General features: G+C 47.7%; 1 protein-coding gene across 1 annotated transcript; it reads left to right on the forward strand.

Annotated features, from left to right (window-relative positions):
* Positions 1-24: 24 nt before the first annotated feature.
* On the forward strand, positions 25-18,337 carry ERP27 (endoplasmic reticulum protein 27; the record flags this gene model as incomplete). Its single annotated transcript, XM_082013985.1, has 7 exons — positions 25-376; positions 590-690; positions 3,532-3,669; positions 7,133-7,246; positions 10,258-10,383; positions 17,388-17,585; positions 18,293-18,337. 7 exons carry the CDS (start codon positions 25-27, stop codon positions 18,335-18,337), a joined length of 1,074 nt encoding a protein of 357 aa, XP_081870111.1.
* Positions 18,338-22,582: the final 4,245 nt, after the last annotated feature.

Genomic DNA, 22,582 nt, shown 5'->3' on the forward strand with positions numbered 1-22,582 from the left:
TCACACAGGTGGAGAGTAGCTGAGATGTTCAGTGCTGTGGGTGTGGGCACGCTGCTCGCAGTGTTGGTGAGGCTCTCCAGGGCTGGTGGTGTCTGCACAGCCCGCAGGGGCTCTATCCCAGCCAGGTGGTTATCTTGGGAGCTGAAGGCTTCACCCTGGGCCAGCTGCTCCCTTCCCACTGCCCCCGGGAGTGACTGCGGGGCCCTGCAGCTGCTGACGTGTCTCTTGCTGAGGAGAAGACCGGTGCAGGGTGGCCTGGTGAGGAGAGAGCAAGCTGGCACCATGGGCACCTCTCTCTTCCCGTGCCTCTTCGTTATCCTGCTCACCGAGGGCTCCCCAGCGGGGTGCGCTGGAGACAGCAGCTCTGCATCCCACAGTAAGTGAGCTTTCCTCCTAGGAGGATGGGTCTGCCGTGGGGAGTCCTCCTTATGCTGGGTCTCCTTACCCAGAGTGTGCTGTGCAAGCATGTTGAGCTTGCAGGAGAGGTGTGTGGGTGAGCATGTAAGGGGTGGGATGCTTGCATGCGTGTTGGGGGAGCCTCAGCTGCTCTTTGTGTACCCTCTGTCTGACCCTGACCTCTCCTTTTCAGGCACAGCTGGCACTGCAAAGAAACCTGTCCTGTTGAACGATGTCACGGGTGCCGAAGCCTTCATCAGTGGTGCGGAGGTGGCAGTTATTGGATTCTTCCAGGTGTGTTCATAGCACCTCCCCTCCACCATCCATGAGCTCTATCCCGCTCTGACGGGAGCCTGAGGCTGGATATGGTGTAAACACCTTCCAAAGGCAACTCCTGCCCCACGAGGTGTGGGGACTGTGACAGGCCACAAGGCGAATGCAGGGAATTCGGTCTGTATGTGGAAGGGGAGGTGGAGCAGGGGAGGAAGGTGGAGGAGGTCATAGGAGCCCTGGAGCAGAAGAGAGGGAAATGCTGCAGGGGAAGCATAACGGGAACGTGGGCGGCAGAGAAACAGTGCTGGCGAGGGGTGAGTGGGAACGTCAGTTCTTTGCTTTAGTCAGCAAAGGCAGAGCAAGGCACTGCCTGCATGGTGGGGCTGAGGAAGGCAGGTCTCGGGGAGCAGTGCTGGTGCGGGTCCTCTGAAGTCCAAGAGGCTTTGGGCTCAAGCTGCAGCCTCCTCCCAGGGAGGGTGTAGGCACGGTCTCTCTGTCTCACTGCTTTGTTCCCCAGATACCCTTGGGATCTCTCCACTCTGTGTCTAAACTCAACTGAAATCAGCCAGAGGTGTTAGCGTGACTGATGGGTATGAGTCCCTTGTCCCCAAAATGGCATGAATATTTTTCCATAGGAAACAAGAAAAAAATATTTATTGATTAATTAAATTAGAGCACCATAAAACAGAGGCCCCTGATAGGATCCTCATTACTTTTAAGGTCCCCAGGTTGCACCTTTTCCCCTTTTTCCTTGAGCTCTGCCCTGGTCTTCTGTGGCCCATACACTGCCTCATGGCTTCTGTCCAAGAAGATTTCAGCCTTTCAAAAATAACTCCTTTCCGCATGTTCCTTCCTCCTCCTGCCCTGTGCTTGGGGCCACAGGACAACCTAGGGAGGGCATCATGCTGTTCAGACAACGGCACCTCGCAGCCCACCACAGAGCGAGGACTGACGGTGCTGCCTGGGCAGCGCGGGCAGCGGCAAGTGTGCGAGCGCTGGAAGTCTTATGCCCCAGGGGCCGTGCTAAGCACTGATCACAGATCACCTTCAGCGCCTGCAGGCACTCAGAGCTCTTCAGGGGTTGCTCTTGCAGCGCTACAGTCCTGCAAACCAGCGAGGCAATCTGCACACGCAGAACGAGAGGGCTCAGAGGCCTCCTTTCCCCGGGGTAGCTGGCCGAGCTTGTGGCAGGGCTGTACCCGGGCGCAGAGCCTCGTGCCAAGCTGCGGCAGGGACCGTGGCTTCTTGCTGGGCGAAGCAACGCGCTGGCGTTTTGTGCCACCGCGGCCTCCCTCCCGCTGCAGGGTTTCATTCCTTGGGGTCGACGGGAGGCTGCTCCCATGCGGCACGCGGGGTCCCGGGGCACAGAGGGGTGGCTGTGTGGTCCTGCAGTGAGGGGACAGCCCCAGCTGCCAGGAGCACCAGCGACGTGTTGGGCATTCAATGCCTGAAGCACGGCAGGGCTGCATTTAAACAGTAGATAAAGACGTATGTGTGCCATGAGGGCTTGTCTTGGCCCTCTGCCTGAGAGTATATTCATCCAAATAATGCCCATGTTCTCTGTTCGCCATGAATTATTTCTCTGCTGCAGCCTTTCAATTCACTGCAGAACGTGGCTCGGCAAGCTCCCTGTATAATGAGCACGGCCTCCCTGACTGGGAACAGCATGCCATGATGGAAAAACAGCACATTGCTCCAGAAACCTGTGTGTGCGCGAGGAAGGGCCATGCTTGGCCTGATTAAACCCCAGCTTTCTTAGCAATGCTCCAAAACTTATTGAGCTTATTCCCACCCCAGGCTTTAGCACTCTCACCAGAGCCATGTCGATGTGCTGGCATTTCCAAAACAGGTCACGAGAGTTGTTTTTCTTTTGAATGAAGAAGGAATTTTGTTTTCCATTCTCTCTGGGCTCACAAACAGCTGAGCTGACGGTTCAAACCAAAAAGAAAAACAAACCAATTTCCAAGCGGAGACTGTGTCTTGAGAAGTTGAATCCAATAAGTAGAAGTATCAAAAGTACATCACAAAAGAAAAGTTGGGAACGGGAATAGCAAGAGAGGCTTTAATATGGGCTAAGGCTGTAGCTAACGCTCTACTGCAAAAAAGAGACCAGACCTCAAATTACTGAGAAACTGCACATTTCTATCCTTCAATGTACCTGCATTAGCTACTTTTTAAGGGACATGTTTAAGACATCATTTTAAAGGGAACCAGGATACTGCTAATGCAAGGTGTTTACAAATTGCAAACCCCTGGCTCCAGAATCAAGGTTATCTTAAAAATTATGTTTTTATGTATTTATTATACACATATATACATACATACATGCACATATACATATATACGTGTGTGTATATGTATATTTAAGCATGCTACATCCAGATTCTGGGTTCCTTCCCTCTTTTTTAAGAGCTCTAGGGCTTTGCATCATCACCGCGTTACCTTGTTAGCGTGGGAGTAAGAAGAGAGGTTTAAGAGAAATGGAAGGTGAGGGTCTCAGGGCGCCGCAGCCGCCCGCGCGCCGTGGCCCTTAGACCCGCCACAGACATCGCCGCCGTGTGACCTCCCCGATTTTGGGAGGAGGGCTGGCTGGGCGAGGCGAGGCGAGGCGAGGCGAGGCGGAGGGGGAGGGGGGCGCGGGGACGGATATCTGCGGCATCCCGGCCACGCCGGCCAGGTGAGAACAGGAGAGCCAGGCGCCTACCCCCGCGCCCCCCGGGGCCTCCCCCGCCCTTCGGCTGCCTCCGCCTCCCGGCCTCACGCTCTGCCGGGCGGCCGCTAGGTGTCGCCCTCGCCTCGGGGAGTGCCGGGGGGGCGCTCCGCGCTCCTCACCCCGCCACACACGCGCTCTCTCCCCCGCAGGAACCGGAGAGCCCCGCAGCGTCCCAGTTTCGCCTGGCGGCCGGCCGGATCCCGGAGGTGCCCTTCGGCCTCAGCACCAGCCCCGCGGTCCTGGTCCACTACGGCGTCGCGGCCAACACCGTCACGCTGTTCCGCAGGGTGCGTGGGCCCTCGGCGTGGGGTTTGGAGGGGGGGCGGTACCCACGGCGCCGTTGCCGTGGCCGGAGGACCCGAGGAGCCAGGCGGGGCGAGCCGCGGCTGACCCCGAGCAGCTCCTCCCGGGTGCACACGACGCCGTGCGAAAGGCGCTACCTGCAACACCGACGCCCCGGTTTCGGAGTTCCCCTGCCCGCTGGTCCTGGTGAGAGGGGCGACTCGGGCAACGGCTTAAAAACTGCCCACAGCCACGGTACAGAAGTGACATCTCCGGGTAGTAGTGATAAAGAAGAAGATTGAAGCAGCTCATCTTTCCTTAGAGCAAGCCAAAAAAAAAGCTTTTCATTGACAGTCACTGCCTGCCCACCTAAAAGCACATCTGTAGAGCTGCCCGTCCCAAAGAGGTATTTCTTGCTTTTCACTTGCAGAGAGCCCATCGCTGAGACATGCAACATTTATTACACCTGATGAGATTCTCCATTTTAAGAAACACTTAAAATGCCCTATGGATCTGGTCCAGCACCCAGTGCTTTGCAAAGAACGATGTCTGTGTTTCCAAGTGACCTGCCTGGAGCTCAGTGTTACTTGGATGGGGTTTCTGTGGTTTTGGAAAGGCTCCTGAGACACATGAAAAGCATCTAGAGGCCATGTTACAATGGATCAACACAGCAGGCTTGATACCAAATCTTGCCAAGTGTCACTTCAGGCAGGCAAAGCTGTCTCCCTGGGCGCACAACTCTTTGGTCGTGACTGCAACCAGATCCAGGCCAGGTCTCTCCAGTTACAGATACTCCGCCACCAAGAGGAATCCCAAACACTCTCTTCTGTTTTAGGTCCTACACTGTGGTTTGCAGAATTACTCCCTAAGTAGGCCTTGGGCGTGGACCCATTAAAAATGTTACTTTGCAGTTTCTTAGGGATGGATGTGGTGCAAGCTCAAATCTTTGTTGGCTCCAGCCGTTAAGTGCTGGTGCCTCTCTCTGAATCTGAAGCTATGCTTGCTGAAGTTTAAGACGACAATATTGGGAGAGGCCGTGTACTTGCTTAAAGAGTACCAACAAAAGCTAAGAGCAAGTATTCTACCAGTTATATCAATTTCCTCGTGTTGCCCCTTCTCACACAAGTATGGCACTTGAAAACTGGGGAGAGAGGTGTATCTGAGGAAGAGAGGGGCCCTAGGTAGTACAAGATGTCCTAAAAGCCAGTGAAGTGTTGTGTCACCAGAGCTCTAAGCACATGGGGTGACTACATGCACTAGAGAAACTAAATGCTGCAGCTTGGCCAAGTTCTAGGTCCAGGCTGTACAAGGATTGAACAAAGCCAGTTTGTTCCCCTTTTTTTCCTCATCATTTCCTGCACTGTGTTTACCACTGGCATTATCCAAATAATTCAAGGTGAATGATCTAAGAGTGAGCAATAGGTAGGCAGGTCCTTTTATTTAACCTTTTATTTGCTATGCGCAGATGTACCAACACCCATCTCAGTTTTGGTTCTTAGTCATGGTGGTTTTCTTCCAAAAATATTGAAAAGATCCTTTGTTTTTGTGCTGTGGCAGATAGTGAGGATGACTGCATTGGAAGGATGTTTGATAAAAGAAAGTGTCTGGATTCTTGGAATTTGGATTATATTGAATCTTCTTTGTTCGCAGTCCAGTTTTTGCAGCTGAATTCCTGTTTAATAGGAAAAAAAAAAAGCATGAAACAAATACCCTAGTCAGGTTCAAATGTGGTTGACAATTCCCTTGTCTAATTATCAGTTTTTCTTAAATTATTCAGACACCTTATTTTTCCTTTTATTCTGTGCTGAATACTGTGTAGGAGTAAGGGGTCAGAGCTAAAAAGGAAAAGAAAAAAGAACTGAGATAGGAGTTGGAATCAAATGCTCATTTGAAGAATGCAAAGATGCGTGACCAGGACAGCAGTGAATCAGAGGCATAAACTCATTTTCCTTTACTTTTGCAGAGTATGAAACACATATAATGCTTAAAAGTTTAAACCATAATTACAGCAGTAGGAGGGGCTGCTGTCAACTGGTGAGACTTCTTTGCATATAGTGGAGGAAAACTGGTTTATTCTAGTGAGGAATCTGGCCTGATAGACCTAAAAAGAACATAATTAACAGACGCTAATCTAATTATGTGGAGTGATGAAGACACTCTGATCAGAGCTTCAGCTATTAGATGCAGGATATTTTTCAGCCTTACTTTCCTGAAATCATAAATGTTGAGTGCAGATTTAGGATATTATTATCCCAAAATGGAAATCAGGTATTTCCAGAAGCCCATGAAAGACAAGAACAGACTTTGTGTGGAGTCTGGGCTGCTTTAGATTGGCCTGTCTGATCTCACCCGCCCAGGTGTTGCACTGCCCTGATTCCGTTTACTTGGGTAGAGCTGCCCTTTCATTTTATGCAAGAGCAAATCTGTGAGAGGAATCAGGCTGCACAGCCTGAAAAGCACCAGTTTGGGTTGCCAGACAGGGCGCTGTGGCTCCCTACCAGATCAAAGACCTTGCCAATGACCACAGAACAGCAAAAAGGGCTTTAGATGTCTGTACACCACTGGAAAAAATAACACCAGCTCTTTCAGAGGTTGTACAGATGCAGAGAATAAAATCTAGGGTGTGCATGTGGACCTTTCCTCAGCCCCGAGAACCTCATTCAACATATGTATCAAAGGCCTTCAAATCCCAAACTTTGATCCTACTGCATGTCAGAGCCCAGTGTCACCATGGCTCAACTCAGTCACATCCTATGGTGGTTACTGCACAGCAACTCTGCCCTTTTGGGTGGTTTAGCTATTATTCAATGGTTGCCTGCTTTTTCTCTGTTTACTAGGTCATGAAAACCTCAATAAAATCACACCATTTGGGTGGGGGGATGTGTGGCAGGGTGGATTTTCCTTTAAAGTTAAAATGTGCTGGGCTTGATTTTTTTTTAACTTTTTCTGCGGTACTGGGAAAAAAATCCTCTTTTTATTGGAGTGATTTCCTGCTTGCACAATGTTTCCAGGAAATCCATATAAGCTCATGCCAATGTTTATTACTGGTAGAAGAAACAGAATAAGCAGATGAAGATTTTAAAAAGGGATGTAAAGCCAAAATCGATGTGAGGAGATAGGCTTAATGATCTCTCCCCACAATATCTAGAATATTTTATCAGCGAATACTCCCTGTTTCCAGTGCACCGGGAGCTGATACTGTAGCGATGTCTGGGTGCTCAGTGATTTCTGTTATGCTTTGAGTTTGCCTTGTCCTTGGGAGACTGAAGGAGGGTGGAAGATCCTTATCTCAAAGAGCAGGCTGGTATCTGTAGGTTCTGGACCTACAGAAGTGGAGATTATGTGGTGGTGGGGAGAGGATGGCAGTGTCCCTGGGGGTGGGTGTCTCCGTGACTGCATGCCATCAGCGCCTCTGGAGGAGGTGCTGAGAGGAGAGCTGTGACTGTAGGTGTCTTTGCATGTCTTCAGGTAGACAATGACCGGAGGGATCTGGATATGAACAGCAAAGATGTTGATGCTGAGAAGATGACTCGTTTCATTCAGATGAACAAGCTCCACCTGGTGACAGAGTACAACCCTGTGGTAATAATCAGCTTCCTGCAGCCCTCACCCTGGCACTTGGCCTCCTTTTCATGGGCGTCCTCTGGCCCAAGAGTTTGCACACCCAGATGTGTGCAAGGGTCGTGGCAATGGTGTGGATGGGGTTGAGGAAGCCACGCAGCACTTTGCCACTGCTCCATACAGGGACTGGAAGCAGATGCTGTGCTGGGGCATGCGAGTGGGCTGGGGAGAGGAAGGGGGGCACAGCAGTTCCTCTGGCCTTCCAGTAAATTTGGGGTGTTGATGGGCAGAGTGCTCCATTTCTTACCACTCCTGCCCAGCAGTGCCACTTCCTCCCAATTCCTGTGGGTATTTCCTGTGTCATACCATGCCTGCAGACCCTGCTCAGCCATGATCCCCTCTCTTTGGCTGAGAAGCCTTGAGAAACATGGAAACTTGAGTGACCTACTTCCAGAAGGCAGGCTTTTCTTCATCACCCAGCACATAGGGCGTGACATAAGCCTGGCTATTTGAAGGCATATTCAAGAGCCGGTTGGAAACTTCCCAAATAAAATTTTTCCCATCCTCTCCAGAATTCATCAGAAAAATCAGACATAGGATGCTTCCATATTGGCCATCTTCATTAGCTCAGTCACCTGACTGGCAGTCACAGTTCCCAGTGCTCCTCTCCCCTACAGAGGATGAGCACAGATTTAGGCTCCCCTGAAATCTCAGCAGTTCACTGTGCTTGTTGCTGTGGAGCCCATGGGTCTTGGAGGCCCTGATGGCTGCAAGGCTGAGACTTTATCATTGCTGATGGGCTCTTTTGTGGGCTTCTGAATAGCTACAGCAGCACTGACCAGACTCAATTTAATCAAAGGAGAATGCCCCAAACTGTTTCAAAGTTATACCTTTTCAAACCAAAGCCAAAGATCAACTAAGAGGGCCGACACATTCCCCAGCTCAGGTGCAGCCTGCCAGTAGAGAAAGCATTTTGTTTTGGAAGCACAACATTTTGTTTCCAGAGCAAAATACTGTAGAAGTTCTCAATTTTTCTTTTTTTTTTCTTTTTTTTAATTTAAAAAAAGAAAGTGGATTTGTTTTTTCATCTTGATAAGGAATGTGAAAAATACATTTCAAAATCACAGAATATTTCTGCGGACAGAAAAGTTATATCCTGCCCCACTGTCCCTATAAGCCCTTTGAGAACACCCAAATCACGTCTGTGGGGATGTTCCTGTTACAAAGAAATATATATAAGCGTTTATACATAAAACGTTTATATATAAATGCTCAGGCCTTCTGAACCCTTTGAGCCTCCGCTGCATCTTTTGGCGATTCATTAGATCGTGTCTCTTTCTTCATGTGTTTCTGCTGGTGCCCTGGGCTCTCGCTCCATGGCGTCCTGTTCGGCACCCAGGCTGTCCCCCTGACCGAGAAGTCCTGAGCTGTTCACCCTGGCTGGCAATACACATGTTGTTCCAGTACTTTTTTCCAGACACGCTGGAGTCCTATCAAGGTGCTGCAATTAGCAGTGCCTCCTGCAGTACCTGGCCCAAAGCCCTCCCAGCTCTGCTAACGTAGCTTGTTTTTTTGTAAATATTTATTCCCAGTGCTATATGCTGTTTACACCTAAGAATGCTGGGGTCACGCGGATCACGCCGAGTGCTGCCAAGAGTTTCTCTCCCCATCCTGGGACCCTTACTGTTTCTCCCACATCCTTTAGGCATTTTTAGGCAATGCCTACCCTGTAGGCTTTCCAGGAGAGTCAGATGGGACCCGGCCACGTCGATGAGCGCTGCTGCTCACTCTTGCACAAGGTCGTGTGGGCAGGCACACCTCTGTGTGGAGCTGCGGCAGGAACTGCTGCTCCAGCCCAGCCCGCCCTTGGCCCAGCCTCGTCGCGGCCCTCGGTGCTGGCTTCACCCTCACCTTCAGCCCCATCCTCAACCATGAGGTCTTCTAACGCTCTCCAGCCTTGGTTTGCATCCCCTCTGCTCTCCTCTGCCCCATCCGCATGCCAGCAGGGAAGTTTGGGGTGTTGGTGGGCAGAGGATACAAAATGTCTGATAAACTTTCGGATAAATGTCAGAGTCCCAAAAACTAGTTGCTTTGTGGTGCGTGGCCCTTGCCGGCGTGCACTCCCTGACCCCTTGCGTGTTACTCCGGGAGCATGTGGAAACTTTCTTCTCCCGCTGGCGGGGAGCTGCACAGTCTGCGTGGTTTCGGTGGCACGGGGCGGGGGGGCGGGCAGCAGGTCTGGCCCTGCTGCTGTTTCGCTTGAGGGAGAGGCTGCAGGAAGCGGGTGAGAGGTGAAGCGAGATGAGGAGCGAGCGAGTGAGCGGGAGCCTGGAGATGGTGCAGCAGCTTTTGGGCAGTGCCAGCCCCCTCTCCTCACAGAGGGCCGGTGGGTGCTGCCCGCTTGGCCCCTGCTCAGGGGACAGGGACAGCCGGCTCTGGCTCTTCTCCCGCTGCAGGACTGCAGAGGCAATTTTAACCCTCAGCACTCTGGAATGCCCACAGGCCATGGGGCTGCTGAAATGGGGCTCTGGGCTCATCCCCATCCTATACACAGCTTAACACTAAAGAAAGGAAACAAGGGGAGACACCAACCCTAACACGACAAATCCTTCCCACTTTCTTGCTCCCATTTTGGCCCGGTGCTGGACCTCAGTGATTCAGGGCACCCTCATGTTCAGTGTTTGTGCCTTCCCTCTCCATTTCCTTGCCCCTCTAGACTCCCAGGCAGTCCCCCTGCCTAGTCACTGACTACCCTGAGGCGAGGGATGAACCCTTGCGGTCTTCAGACTCTCGCCTCGGCGATAAGCAAAGCCAGGAGTTTAAGCGCTTCCACATCCAACAAGAACCCAGATTGGATCCCTCCTGCTTTAAAGAAAGCTGTCCTCCTTGTGAGGCTGATTTGCAAAGAAATCTCAGCTGAGACATGAGGGTTGCTGCCCCTCTGGCAGTGCGTCCAACGCGGATTGAATGTTCTCAGTCTCCTCGTCCACGTGTGTTTCTCTCTCTGTCTGTGGTGGCCATGTTTTTGGCAGACAGCAATAGGTGTGATGCAGAGTGCGCTCCAGCTTCACCTCCTCCTGATCACAGACAAGATGTCCCCAAAGCATCCTGAGCGAATGCGCAGGTACCGGGCAGCAGCGGAGCTCTTCAAGGGGAAGGTAAGTCCAAACAGAGAGGAAGGGGAGCCGTTGGGGAGCAAAAAGGGAGAATGGTGATTTCTTCCGTGGATGGAAAGGGCATAATCTCCTTCTCTGTGCATTAGGGGAGCAAAGGACAAGTGGCAGGAAAACAGGATTAGCTGGATAATTAAGTGGAGGGGTTGGATCTGTTCACCTTTTCCAGTTTGCCTCCTTGTGGGGAAAATATCCTCCATATCCTGCTCCTCTGCTCCCTCAGTGGGACATTATGTACTTCCTCGCTTCTGGTCCAGTTTTATTCCCTTGCACTGGGAGATGACAAACAGCTGCTGCACTTCAGCCTGGTGATGGTTGCATTCCACTGGTATGAGAGGTGATTTTGTAAATACAGCCTGCAAGATGCCAAGGAGCATTATATAAGTGACCAGACAGCTGTTAATGTTGTGGTGCTTCTTAACCCTTAGCCTTCTGGTTGGATCCTGGGAAAATAGCTATTTTAAAGGAGTTGCAGATGGGTTTGTCAGATTTCCCACACTAAGGTGATGGGATAGATGGGGTCCTTATGAGAAATTTCACCTGGTTCCCACCCCTCTGTGGGCAGAGCTCCCCAGATAGTGAATATTCCCATGGCTGATTTTCTGCCAGCCGCTGGATTACCGGGGAATTTGTGTCCGGGGAACAGAAGAAGAAACTGGCAAGCAAAGGAGGATTGGGAGCAACAGGAAGGCATTTGGAGCAAGAGAGAATGGCAGATGGGAGGGGGCAGAGGATCACAGCAGCAGAGAAGGCTAAGCTGAGAGCCAGTGGAAGAGATCTTCCTGGAAAAAGAGTGGAACTGGAAAGAGTTGAGGTTTAAGGACAAGAACATCTGCATGCATCTGTTTGTGGTACTGAAGGATCAGATTAAAATAATCAAGTATATCCTCATCTTCAAATGGAGGGGCCACCTCAGAACCGTGCACCCTCAGAAGTCTTGAGATTCATTTATGGCAGAACTACTTTGGACCTTGACATCTGTTCCACTCATTGGCAAGAGACCAAGCAGAAACCATGCATCAAATTCAAAAAGTCTCTTCAAAAGTGTTTTGCTTTGATGAATACATAGCGATAAAAGAAAATTAATTTATCTGAAAGATTCAAGCCATCTCATGTGAGATGTGTGTTATAGTGACACCGTTATTACTGTCCTCATGAGCAGCAGAGTCTGATACAGGTCTCCCCCAGGCAGCTAGTTCTTCTAACACAGAGCATTGCTGATTAGAATCACTATCCTTTGCTGATGTGGCTGCAGCCAGTTTTCTCTTCATGTGACATGCCCAGATTTGAGCAAATGTGAATAATTTTCCTAGAAATACTTCACAAAGCATTGGATAAAATGTTGTACTGAAGTCCAGATAATTTATGAATTGCCAGCAAGCCAAATCTAACTTTTTTTTATTCATGCAGGCTAGTTTCCCACTGAATCAGTCTAGGAAAAGTTTGCCAGAGTAAAATAGAGAGATTAAAGATGTGGAGGTTTGACTAATTATTCCCACTTTACTCAGTAGTACTGCAGGACACATAGATGAAGGGACTTGGAGTCTAGTAAGTTGTTTTTTCCAAAAGAGTGACACTCTGAGGAGTAAATTGTGATTTGGACTGCCCTTTTACAAAGCAGTAAGAGAGAGCTAGGATCCTGCTGTTTGTATGGTAGATCTGGATACTAAGGAGTAAGCAGAGCGATATGCCCACTTAGATTTGTCTCCGTTGCTCTGTAATGTAGAAAGACATGAATTAGTTAACTTAGGTTTACTTCAAAACAAGTAAAGTATTGAGTTGATTTGGCCTTTTTGCGGCTTGCAGATTGTCTGTGAATAAATGCAAGATTCTTGACTTTAATTTTATCCAAGATTACCAGTGAATAATTCATAGCCTGTGGGCTGGCGGTGAAAGGCTTGTCTGTGCTGTGGGGTTAGTACTGTCAGTGGTTCGAGCAAGGAATCATCGCTGTGCAGTGGAGAGGTGTTCAGGCTCCTTGTGAACACGTACCACTGCGTCCAGCAGTGCTTTACAGTGATTGCAGAGTGCCAAAACAGGGTGGGGAGACTCAGTGTGTCTTGCAACTTCTCTACAAGCCAGTGCAGAAGACAAACAGAGAGGGTTCCCAAGCAGAAGAAGGGGTACTGATGCTTCCACACGTCTCTGCTGTGCTCTGAGAAGTCATTGTTGTCACCAGCTGGAGGGAGAAGAGAAACTTGTGTCTTGGATTGATGGAGAGATGAAGAGGAACTGCTGCTGCTGAGTGGCTGACCCCAAAGAGTGAAGAAAATCATAGAATCATAGAATCATTTAGGTTGGAAAAGACCCTTAAATCATTTGAGTCCAACTGTTAATGAATCATGAGGAAGTGATTCACCTGCCAGTTCCCGGATTATGGTCCCTTCATCTCTGGTTTACGATCTTTTAATTTTTGCCTGAGAGGAAGCTGGTATTTTCAGGAGGAGGACCCATGAGACTGTACGGCAAGGACTGCTATTTGAAAACAGCCTGAACTGCACCCTGAGCAGCAGTGAGTGTCTGAAGGCAGTCTAGATTCCTCTAAATTTTATTGTGGAACCTGGGGGCTATGAAATGCTGGAAAGGAAAGCGCAAATGTTAGATGATGCTAAGCCAGCAAGAGCTGACAAGAATAAGAAGAAATATGGTACTTTTCTAGCAGATTTTGAGAAACAATTGTGGGTGGGTAACAGTGAACAGACAGAGCTCAGAGGACTGCAGCTGCAGGAGTGAATCCACCAGCCTTCTTGGAAGGATCCCACTGCAATCAAATATGTTCTTATTTGAGAAAGTACTGCCAAGAGTCCAGGCTTTCTACTGGAAAGGAAATGTCAGGGTTTGTGTTGCTGAGCCAAACTAGCATAAGCATATTCAGTTTTCTTTCCACAGTATCAGAGCATAACATGACAGTCACAGCTGGTGTACCTCATGGGTGTTTGCAGAAGTTTCAATAAGGTGATGTTGGGAATAACAAAAGCAGCTTTTACTGCAACTGCTATAACTGGTTTACAATGTCAGAATGACTTGGGTAGAAATGTTTGCAAAGTCCCTTTTAATTTATATGTAGGCCCATTTAGAAATGGGTTCTCAGAAACTCCTGAGAGTCCTTCAGAAGTTCTTCCATGGAAATGAAAGGACGGTGCCCTTTCTCTTGCAGACAGTCATTCATAGACTTTTTATTTTTGTTGTCAGACACTGATAGCTCCAGTACAGAGAGAGATAATATTTAGAGATGCCTCTTTTAGCCATAAACAGGGGAACCTGTAAATATGGATTGTCTATGTCACTTAACAGATACTTGCAGTAAAGTTGTTTTTATAGCTTGCTTTTTTTTTTAAATTCATAACTGATGTTTTCATTTTGCTTTGATGTACTATGTAAGCTATATAAGAAATTACTCAAACTTCAGAATTTGACCTTTTTGCTTATACAGTCTGCTCAAAGAATGAAGGTTGCAGCTCCATGAAGTTCAAAGTCAAACACTGGATATGAGACTTGGTCATCCTTCCTGTTTGTCTTCGTTAGAGGAAAAACTAAGCAACCTCAAATTGCTTTCTACCATTGCAGTACTATTTTCAATTAACTTTAATTCCTTGGGCAATAACATCATCTCATATCTTAGTATTTACCAGGAACTTGATGTTCTAAAAGCACTGGGCTAGGAATCAAGTTGTCAGGACACCAAGACAGCACCAGTGTACAAAATTTTCTGACAGAGAGCTTATTGCAGGTGACAGTGCACAGACAGTATCATGTGTGGATGGAATAATTTGTGTCAGGAGTTCCTCATCCATGCAGGAGATCCTTCGCTGCCTGTAGTGGCAGAGCTCTGAACACAGGCAAGAAGATTGCTGCAAAATGAAACCATTTCAAGGAAATAATTTCAGAATAAAAAACAGCGATTGTACAGGATAGTATGAAATAGAAAATTAACCTTCTGTTTGGGATGGAATTACCTGGTTTCTAGTGGTGATGTGAGAGTTGGCATCATAAGTGGGATTTGTTTTGGTGCATTATAGCTTTGGCAAGTTGTCTGAGCAAAGGCTTTAGTCTCTTTTCAGCACTGCTAGAGAAGGATAGGCATGTCCTTCCTTTCCTTCTAAAACAGGTGGAATAAAGTGCCTGTTGCCATTTATTGTAGAGATTACCTAGATGACTGGCCAAGACAACGAAGATCTAGACGGCAGAAGTTAGGCAAGGTGAATCTTGTCTCATGGTCAGTATAATTTTCCATGGTCGCTGCATTCATTCTTTATGATTAGAACTGGATGGGAATCTCTGAACAAAATAAATTCCTTGTGAGAAAATGACAGTTCCACCAGGTGGCATCCATCATGGATATGTCCCCATTGAGAAACCTGTTTGGTTTCCAGCTGCTGAGGAGACCAGGCTTCCAGTGCTTATGGCCTCAGTACTAACACACCTTACAGACTGCCTCAAAGGTGTGACTTTGAGGCCACACAGGCCTTGGCAGGACCCCCGGAGCTCATCCAGCATAGGATGCATGGCCTGACCTTTTGCTGAAGGAGGGTTTATGCCACATCACAGCATCTACTAGGGATGAGTCATTCTAAAACGCATGTGATAGGCATTAAGGTGTTTTCTTTCAAGTGGCAAATGCAATCGCCGTCTCTCCTGTATTTTTGGAATATAGAAGGGGAGGGAAACTTTTGCTGTACTTTGGTACCCTGTAACTCTGAGAGCCAAATGTGAGTCATTAGAGAGATCCAAGTCAGGAACTGTGAATGATGATATCTCAGCCTTTCTAGTTGACGGGCCAGTTGTTTTTGTGTTTTTGTTTTCTTCTGTAAGGAAGAAGGTGTTTGGAGTTCTAAACCCCAACCCTTTTACTGTTTTATTCTTATCCTATTCTCTGTATTCATGGATAAAATACATACAGCTTTTTAGTTTTGGGATTTTTAACAAAGGCTGGAAGCTTGATAAAGTGAAGAATGTTGACTAACATTTATTTACCATTATTTATGTTACCATTTTAAAATGCTCTCCATCTGTTTTAAAGGTAGAGGAGATTTTGTATAGAAAGTGACAACATTTAACAACCTATGTATTCTAAATGCTTTCTTTTTATTAACTTCATGTTTAACATTTGATTAAAAAAGCATTGTTGTGTAGTGAATCTTTCATAGAGCAAACCAAAAACTGGTGAATGAACTAACTAACTGGTGAAAATGTGATACCATTTCCTGTACCAAGCCTCTGAAAGTGCTTCCCTCCCGCATTGGCCTCTCTTTCCAGCTTTCTAGTTGGAAGTATTGGTGCTCCAGCTCACAGCCTCTTAAAGCAGGTCCTTAGATCTGTGACCCTTCGATTTTTGACCCTTCTCTAGCTTGGTGTTTTATCACAGAAGGATGAATTTAGCACTCTGGGAGAAGTTCCCCACAACCTGTCTGCTCGCTAGCTTGTTGCCCTTGGGGCACAGTTGACTTTTGGAAGAGAAATTGCAAGTGGTAAATATCACATATCCAGTGAAAGTGTTCCTGTTTCTATATCACAGTGTTTAACTGCAGTTAAACCTTACACTAGCCTAACTACCCCTCCTTCCCATAGGCTGTTGCCTAGGAATGTTTCCAGATATATTTGGTTTTTTATAGAACATAAATTTAATGAAGTAAAGAATTTGAGATTTACCAAGTTTATTTTTAGAGAATAAAAAGTTTTAAACTAACTTGAGTGTTCTTGATTGAAAAGAAAGAAAAACATGAGTCACAGCCTGGGAACTGGGCACATCATCTTCACATTGCTTTACTTTTTTTCAACTCCTCTTATTTTCTTGTATAAGTTAAGTCATATCCATGTCTATAGGTACACTGAATGTGCTAGGCCTAGTAGACAGCACAGGATAAAGAGAAGATAAAATGATGCATGTTAGCTGGTTGTTTGTTTCATTGACTTGGATGTCACCTGCCAAGGGATTCTATTTAATCAGGTCACTGATTAAATTGTTCAATTGCTATAGTTATTTTCTTTTATAAAATTTATAGATAATGTTTGCATTTAGTATTACCAAATAATTTAAAAAATATTTTTAAGATAGCTGTATATTTTACTGATAATCTTTCAGACTCCAAAATTTTAAATTTGTACCAGTTCCTATGGTACCTGTAAGATCTCAGTTGAAACCTACTCTTAAAATAAAATCATGGAGTTGGTCACCAATTCTGACAAATCTGTACCATTGAATCATCCCAGCAGAATCCTAATCCTTGGCTTGATCTTGCTCTCTGAGACTATCTAGGAGCCCAGGAAACTGTAGGTCATTCTCATCCTGGTTTATTCATTGTTGGGCCTCTCTCCCCAGGTCTGAACAACCCTCCACTGAGCTGGGCTGTACAGACATTGGTCTCTTGCCAACAACTCCTGTTTCCTAAATGATTGCATCTTCATTTCTATTCACTGCAACTCATTTAAATACGTCCTTTGCGTTGGGTACTCTCATGTTCTTATCCTTGCAGGCTCCTGCTGCCCTAGACTTCATTCCCACATTCTTGCAACTGAGTTGGACTCTCCACACACCAAAACACCTTTTTAGTCTACCACTTTGGGTCTTGCATGGATGTGAGAATCTTCTCCAAATAACATGCAAGTAGAGTAGTCAGCTTCTTTTACATGTGCCACTAAGGTAAAAGACCTCTTGTTTCCTCATCAATTAAGAGAATAGAAGTGGAGACTGCCTTCCTACCATATAGTAGATATATTTTTAAAGAAGGCAAAACAAGACATTTTGCTTGATAGTGTAAGTCTGGACTTGATAAAATACAGAAAAATGCACTGCATGGAGCAGTTAGATAGTGGCAGAGGAAAGTGTTGTCCTAACACTTTCTAACTGTCCTAACACTACCTAAGGGTGCGGTAGGTTTTCTCTAAGTCTTTATAAAGATATCACTGTTAATCTATATATGATCACTGTTTGCGGATCTGTTCTCTCAGTTTCTGTTTTGCTCACATTTCCTCTCTTGTTTCCATCACAGATTCTCTTTATCCTGGTGGACAGCAATTTGAAGAGCAATGAACGAATAGTGTCATTCTTCAAACTGAAGAAGTCCCAGCTACCAGCTCTGGCTATATTCCATGCACCAGATGAGGAGCAGGATGTATTGACTCTGGATGAAGTCTCTGTTGACCATGTACAGGACTTCTGTAATCGTTTCTTACAAAGAATGCAGAAGGTAAAGGGGAACTCCTGTACAGTCTACAGGAAGCTGGGATCTTGTAGGACAATGCTGTTTCTCACAAGTCTCTGGAAGAAGATTACTTCAGTTCCTTGAACTCCTCCCCATCCCTGCCACCTCTTCTTTCATTTTCATTTGCACCTGAATATTGGAAAAGCATTAGATCTAGAGCAGAGCAGAGATGGATGTCTTTGTAGAATCTCTTTCTTCATTGACCTCTGCCTTCTAGTCTACAGCAAGAAGACTTTACTGACCATTCCAACTGTATAAAGGCCTCAGTGAAGCATCTATTTTCTGGGAACAGCAGCTGGGGAGACAGAGTGAAGGGTGCTTTTGGACACTGAGAATGGGAGTGGTGGATGAGAGAGGTTCAGAGAGACAGTGGCATGAATAGGAAGGAAATCTATCAAGAAGGCCACAGAACTGAATATACAGACAAAGGCTCAGGACTCTACCAGAGGTCTCTGCTGGGAGAGGGACAATTTAATCTCCATGTTCATTCAGTGTTAAGAGTTCTCTCTGTGTCAAAGCTCATCTTCCTATAGCACAGAGGCTTTGTGTGTCAGGACCCTGTGTTGTGCAATTGAAATGGGATAGGCAGGGCAGTGGCATAGACAGTAGAGGAAGGAATTTAAATTGGTTTGTTTCTATGCTGAGAAACTGAGCAACATCAAAATTGATTTCATGCCTTTAATGTGTTTTAGAAAGAAGATGAACCTGAGGAGAAGGCCCTCAATGAGGAACTCTGATACTTTCTCAGCCAACAGGATGACTGTGCTCAGAGTCATCTGTTTCTGGTGTATGAAGACTTCACTGAGCCCCGCAGCTCAGGAATTTCTGGGATAGTAGGATTAAGGGGCCAAGTCAGTGAAGGATTCCCATCTCCATGCTATGTACATATATGCTGTCTGTCCTCTCTAGGAATCTCTTCTCCCTTTTCATTTGTTGGCTCCAGCTCTCTTTTCTTAGTACTCCAGGAGCTCTGGTTCTGCCTTATACTGTGTCTTTCCATGCCACCTCTGTTGGAGCAAAGGGTAATACAGCCAAATGGCAATATCAGGGATAAAGCTTGTAGTTCTGAGGGATCTGTTTCCCTCATTTGCTTTGCTTTTGGTGCCATGCTGGGATCCACTGTCAGACTCTCCTGACACTTGGAACAGATTGGTTGCTTGATGTCACATGAACTTTTCCATTTATTTTACTAAATAAAGCAGAAAGTGAATAGCCTGAATTTTTATGCAAATGTGTGATTTTCCACTCCCCATGTCTTTCACTTAAGGACAAAGTCTGTGTATTTCTGAGTGAGTAAGCTCAAAAATCTCCTTTCTCTAAATTTAACCAGGCTTGCAATGCCTAACCAGTCAGATTGGTTGCTAAGAATCATTCCCCATGGAACTGGACCCATCATCAGCCGATATTTCCACCAGGATGAGAGATTTCTGTGAAAGTTTGGGATCAGAACAGCGCTGGGTACAGCAGGTCTGAGCTGATGCAGCAAATAAATAACCCTAAAATGTAGTCTGTGGCTAAGAGGAATGGGAGCTGTGGCAGAAGGGCAGTAGAAAGTTGCATTGCAAGATAAGGGATATCTCCACACTGCATTAGAGGGAAAGGCTAATGTCTGTCTATTGACCTCAGACATCCCTCGGAAGTCCTGGTGCTGGCATACAGGGGATGGGGTCTTTGCAGGCGAGGCGTATGAGCCATCCCTGTTCTGCTGTACTAGATACATGCAGTAGGCTTGCCTCATACTTGGCTCAGCATCCTTCAGCATGAAGTATGGATACTCCTGTCAAACAGTGACTGCATTGTCTCTCAGAGCTTGAGAGAATTGGCTTGGGACAGGGAGCCTAAGAGGCATAGAGCTGAGAAACCTCAATCCTTTCCCAGAGATTAGCCCAAGGTGAAGAACTGGGAATAGAAAGAAGTTGTTTTTGCAGGTGGGGCAAAGAGAGGTGCCCACCACAGAGCGAGAAGTCAGGAGATGGAAGGGATGCAAAGGAACTGCCAGCCACCATGATGAGGGCCACAGCAGGGAAGCTCTCAGTACAATACAGAGGCAGGTGCCAGCCCTCCGTTAGCTCTTGCCTCTTTGACGTGGATCAAGCTGATGTCTATCATCTCCCTAAGGCTCTGTCTCCCATGCAGCTGGACTTATCTCCTTTAGTGCTCTATCCTCCTGTCTCCTCTGCTTACCTAAAGCAAGCCCAATGCTGTAATAGTTGGTATGGGAAATAAAAATTGCTGCACATTTCCAAGGAAGAGTGATATGATCAAACAGTATTCAGGATTGTACCTTATGTTGGCAAGGCCAGGAAACTGTCTCCTTGCACAGGGAGCTCTCCCCTAAAAGGCAGGGCAGTGGGCAATATGGGGTCTCAGAAGCTCCATGGTCAACACAATAGAGGAAACCATCTCTGGCTATTTAGTTCTCCCACTGTCACAGCTGAGTGCTCCCTAACCTTCGGTTTGCATGTGGTCTATGAGAACCTGTGGTATTGCTTCTGGACACAGCTAGATAATAACACTGAAGATGTCAAGGGAGAGGTTAGTTTGGAGTATTACGTGCTGCATGTTTCTTTCTTTAGGTGAAAGTGGAGGCACCTGCCCTCAGCCCATAAAACTGTTTTACTCAGGTGTCCTCTCTCCTGAGCTGCCATTTCACAGTGATCTTCCGCCATGAGCATGTGGTCCCAGAAGTGGAGATGTCACTGTCATCAGCTGGTGCCTACAAGGTCATAAGGTTTGGCCCATGGGTATAGCATTTGTATAACAGCTGGAGTGAGCCATCTCTGCAGACCTCTTAAGTATCTTTTTCTCTGAAGGGTGAGACTATTCAGGGTGGGTCACATACTTGCCACTGTGTTTGGTGCATTGGATTTACACGCTAGTCCTGGAGCTGCAAGTGAAGGCTGCTTCTTGGTGGCACTCCTTGGCATGGGGGGCCTCGCCTGGTAGCATCATGTGGCTGCGCTGCAGCCTCTCTCCGGCTCAGTGAGCTTACCCAGGAGAAGCTGTTGGTGAGCAGAGCAAAGCATGCCCTCACCATTGGTAGGACCAGGGAAGAGAACTGTCTGCACCAGATGATCTGTTGAATGACCGTGTGTCTAGTTGCAATATATATGCCTGAATCCTGCTGGGTGCTTTTTTGGCTTTTGTGCATTGAAGAAGGGCTGCAGAAGTACAGGAAAAATGCTGAGAGCAGGAGGTTGAGCCCCAAAGAGAGGGGAAGGGTCTAAGGTGTCAGAATGTCTCACCGGTTTTGGCTGGTGGCTCAGCCCCTGTGTGTGGGCAGAGGTTGCAGTGCTGGACTGGAAGACCACGAATGAAGTCTCAACTTTGGCGTTGGAATTCCCTGTGCAATGCATGAGGCTTGCCAGGCCTGCGTGTGCCCTGTACAAGGGACGTGATGGAGGGAGGATCAGTTGTCTCTGACCCTAGGGCCGTGTGAGGGTGTGAGCACAGGGCTCAGCCCCTTGGAAGCACTGGGTCTCATCCCAGACTCTGTCACAAACTACAGCTTTGAGGATCAGAGATGGCTGACCTCACACTGGCCCAGAGCCCAGACAGAGCAAACTCACACCTGCCTTTTGTGTCCATCCCCATGTCAGTGGTGTGTGATGGTTTTGGACTACTGGTTTTATACCAGTCCTAGAACATGCAGGGCTGTATCTCCTAGCAAGAGCCCTGCTTGCTTTCCCTCAATGGGAAAATTGGTCCTTTTTATGGCTATAGCTGGTTCCTCCCTAGGAAGGGTTGTACTGCTTTGTCTGCAGTAAGGTAAAGTGGGAAGGTCTTCTGCGGAGACATCTGCGAGGAGCCTTGGTGTCGTAGATGTTTCCAGTGTCACGCACCTCTGTGGTCCAGACCAAACAGTGTGGGGGGAGCGGGCCTGCTGCATGGGTGTCTGAGGTTTGTGTCTTGGCCCTGTGGGGACACAACAGCTGCAGGAATTAGGCACAGCGACGTGCTCTTCCTCAGTGCTGGAGGGAAACAAAACAGGACATGAATGAGGCTCTGGTTCTGCAAATAAGCCTGGGAGCAAAAGCAGTGTCCCTGGTGACCGCGTTCACTGTGTACACAGCTAATTATAGGGACAGTTTTTCAGGAGCTTCATTATGTACAGTGGGGGGTTTAATGCCCTCTGCACCTTCCAGAGCTCGGCACCTAACCAACAACCTTGCGACCCACAAAGTAGCCACAGGAAAAGCCTCCTCCTTCTCCAGCTGCTCTGCGGTGCCCTCCAGGACTTGTGCAGCAGGGCCAGCCCCGGAGTGCTGCACTCGGGATGCCCCGGGCGCAGCCGGCAGTGGAGCCAGCGCGTCTGCCTTCATCCCTGCGCTCAAAAGCTTCTGCAATGCAGCTTTGGTGGGCTTAGCCACTGCAATGGGGCGTCCGAGGTAGAAAACCGGAGGCAGAGTCTTGTGGAGGGGCAAAACTCTTGTTTGTTGTTTTATTTCGGGTTTTGTCTCCCGTTGAGTTATCTCTGACTTGAATTTGTGATGTGAGCTGGTGGGGGGAGGCTGGACTTGTTTTCAGGGAGAGGAGGTGCTGGATGGGAACTGACAGCGGGCAGGATGAGGGGGTTCCCTTGCCCCTCAGGACCGTAGAGATACTATGGTGTGACAGCCCCTGCTCTGCAGCAGTGCCTGAACTCAAGGGATATTCAAAATAGCTACGATAGCAGCTGAGCCCGCCTGGCAGCAAAGCGAGGCTGCGGAGGCGTGCCTGAGCTGCCGTTTTACCCCAGGGAACAGGGAATTGGGTTGCACTATGGAAGATGCAAATTTTGCATTCACCCTTGGTGAGAAAGGATTTGAACGCCTCCAGAAGCAGAATATTACAAAGACCTGGAGGTTCAGCAAGGGGACTAACATTTTTGTGTTCTGCCCCCCGCGCAAATTGCTGCATGTGGCATAAAATCAGTAAATGTTCCTTAGCGGTGAGGGCTGGGTCACAGGAGTGCTCCCCACATACCCTACCCGGGCAGAAAC

Source organism: Phaethon aethereus (genome assembly GCF_964289735.1).
Source record: "Phaethon aethereus genome assembly, chromosome: 1".
Classification (NCBI taxonomy): domain Eukaryota; kingdom Metazoa; phylum Chordata; class Aves; order Phaethontiformes; family Phaethontidae; genus Phaethon; species Phaethon aethereus.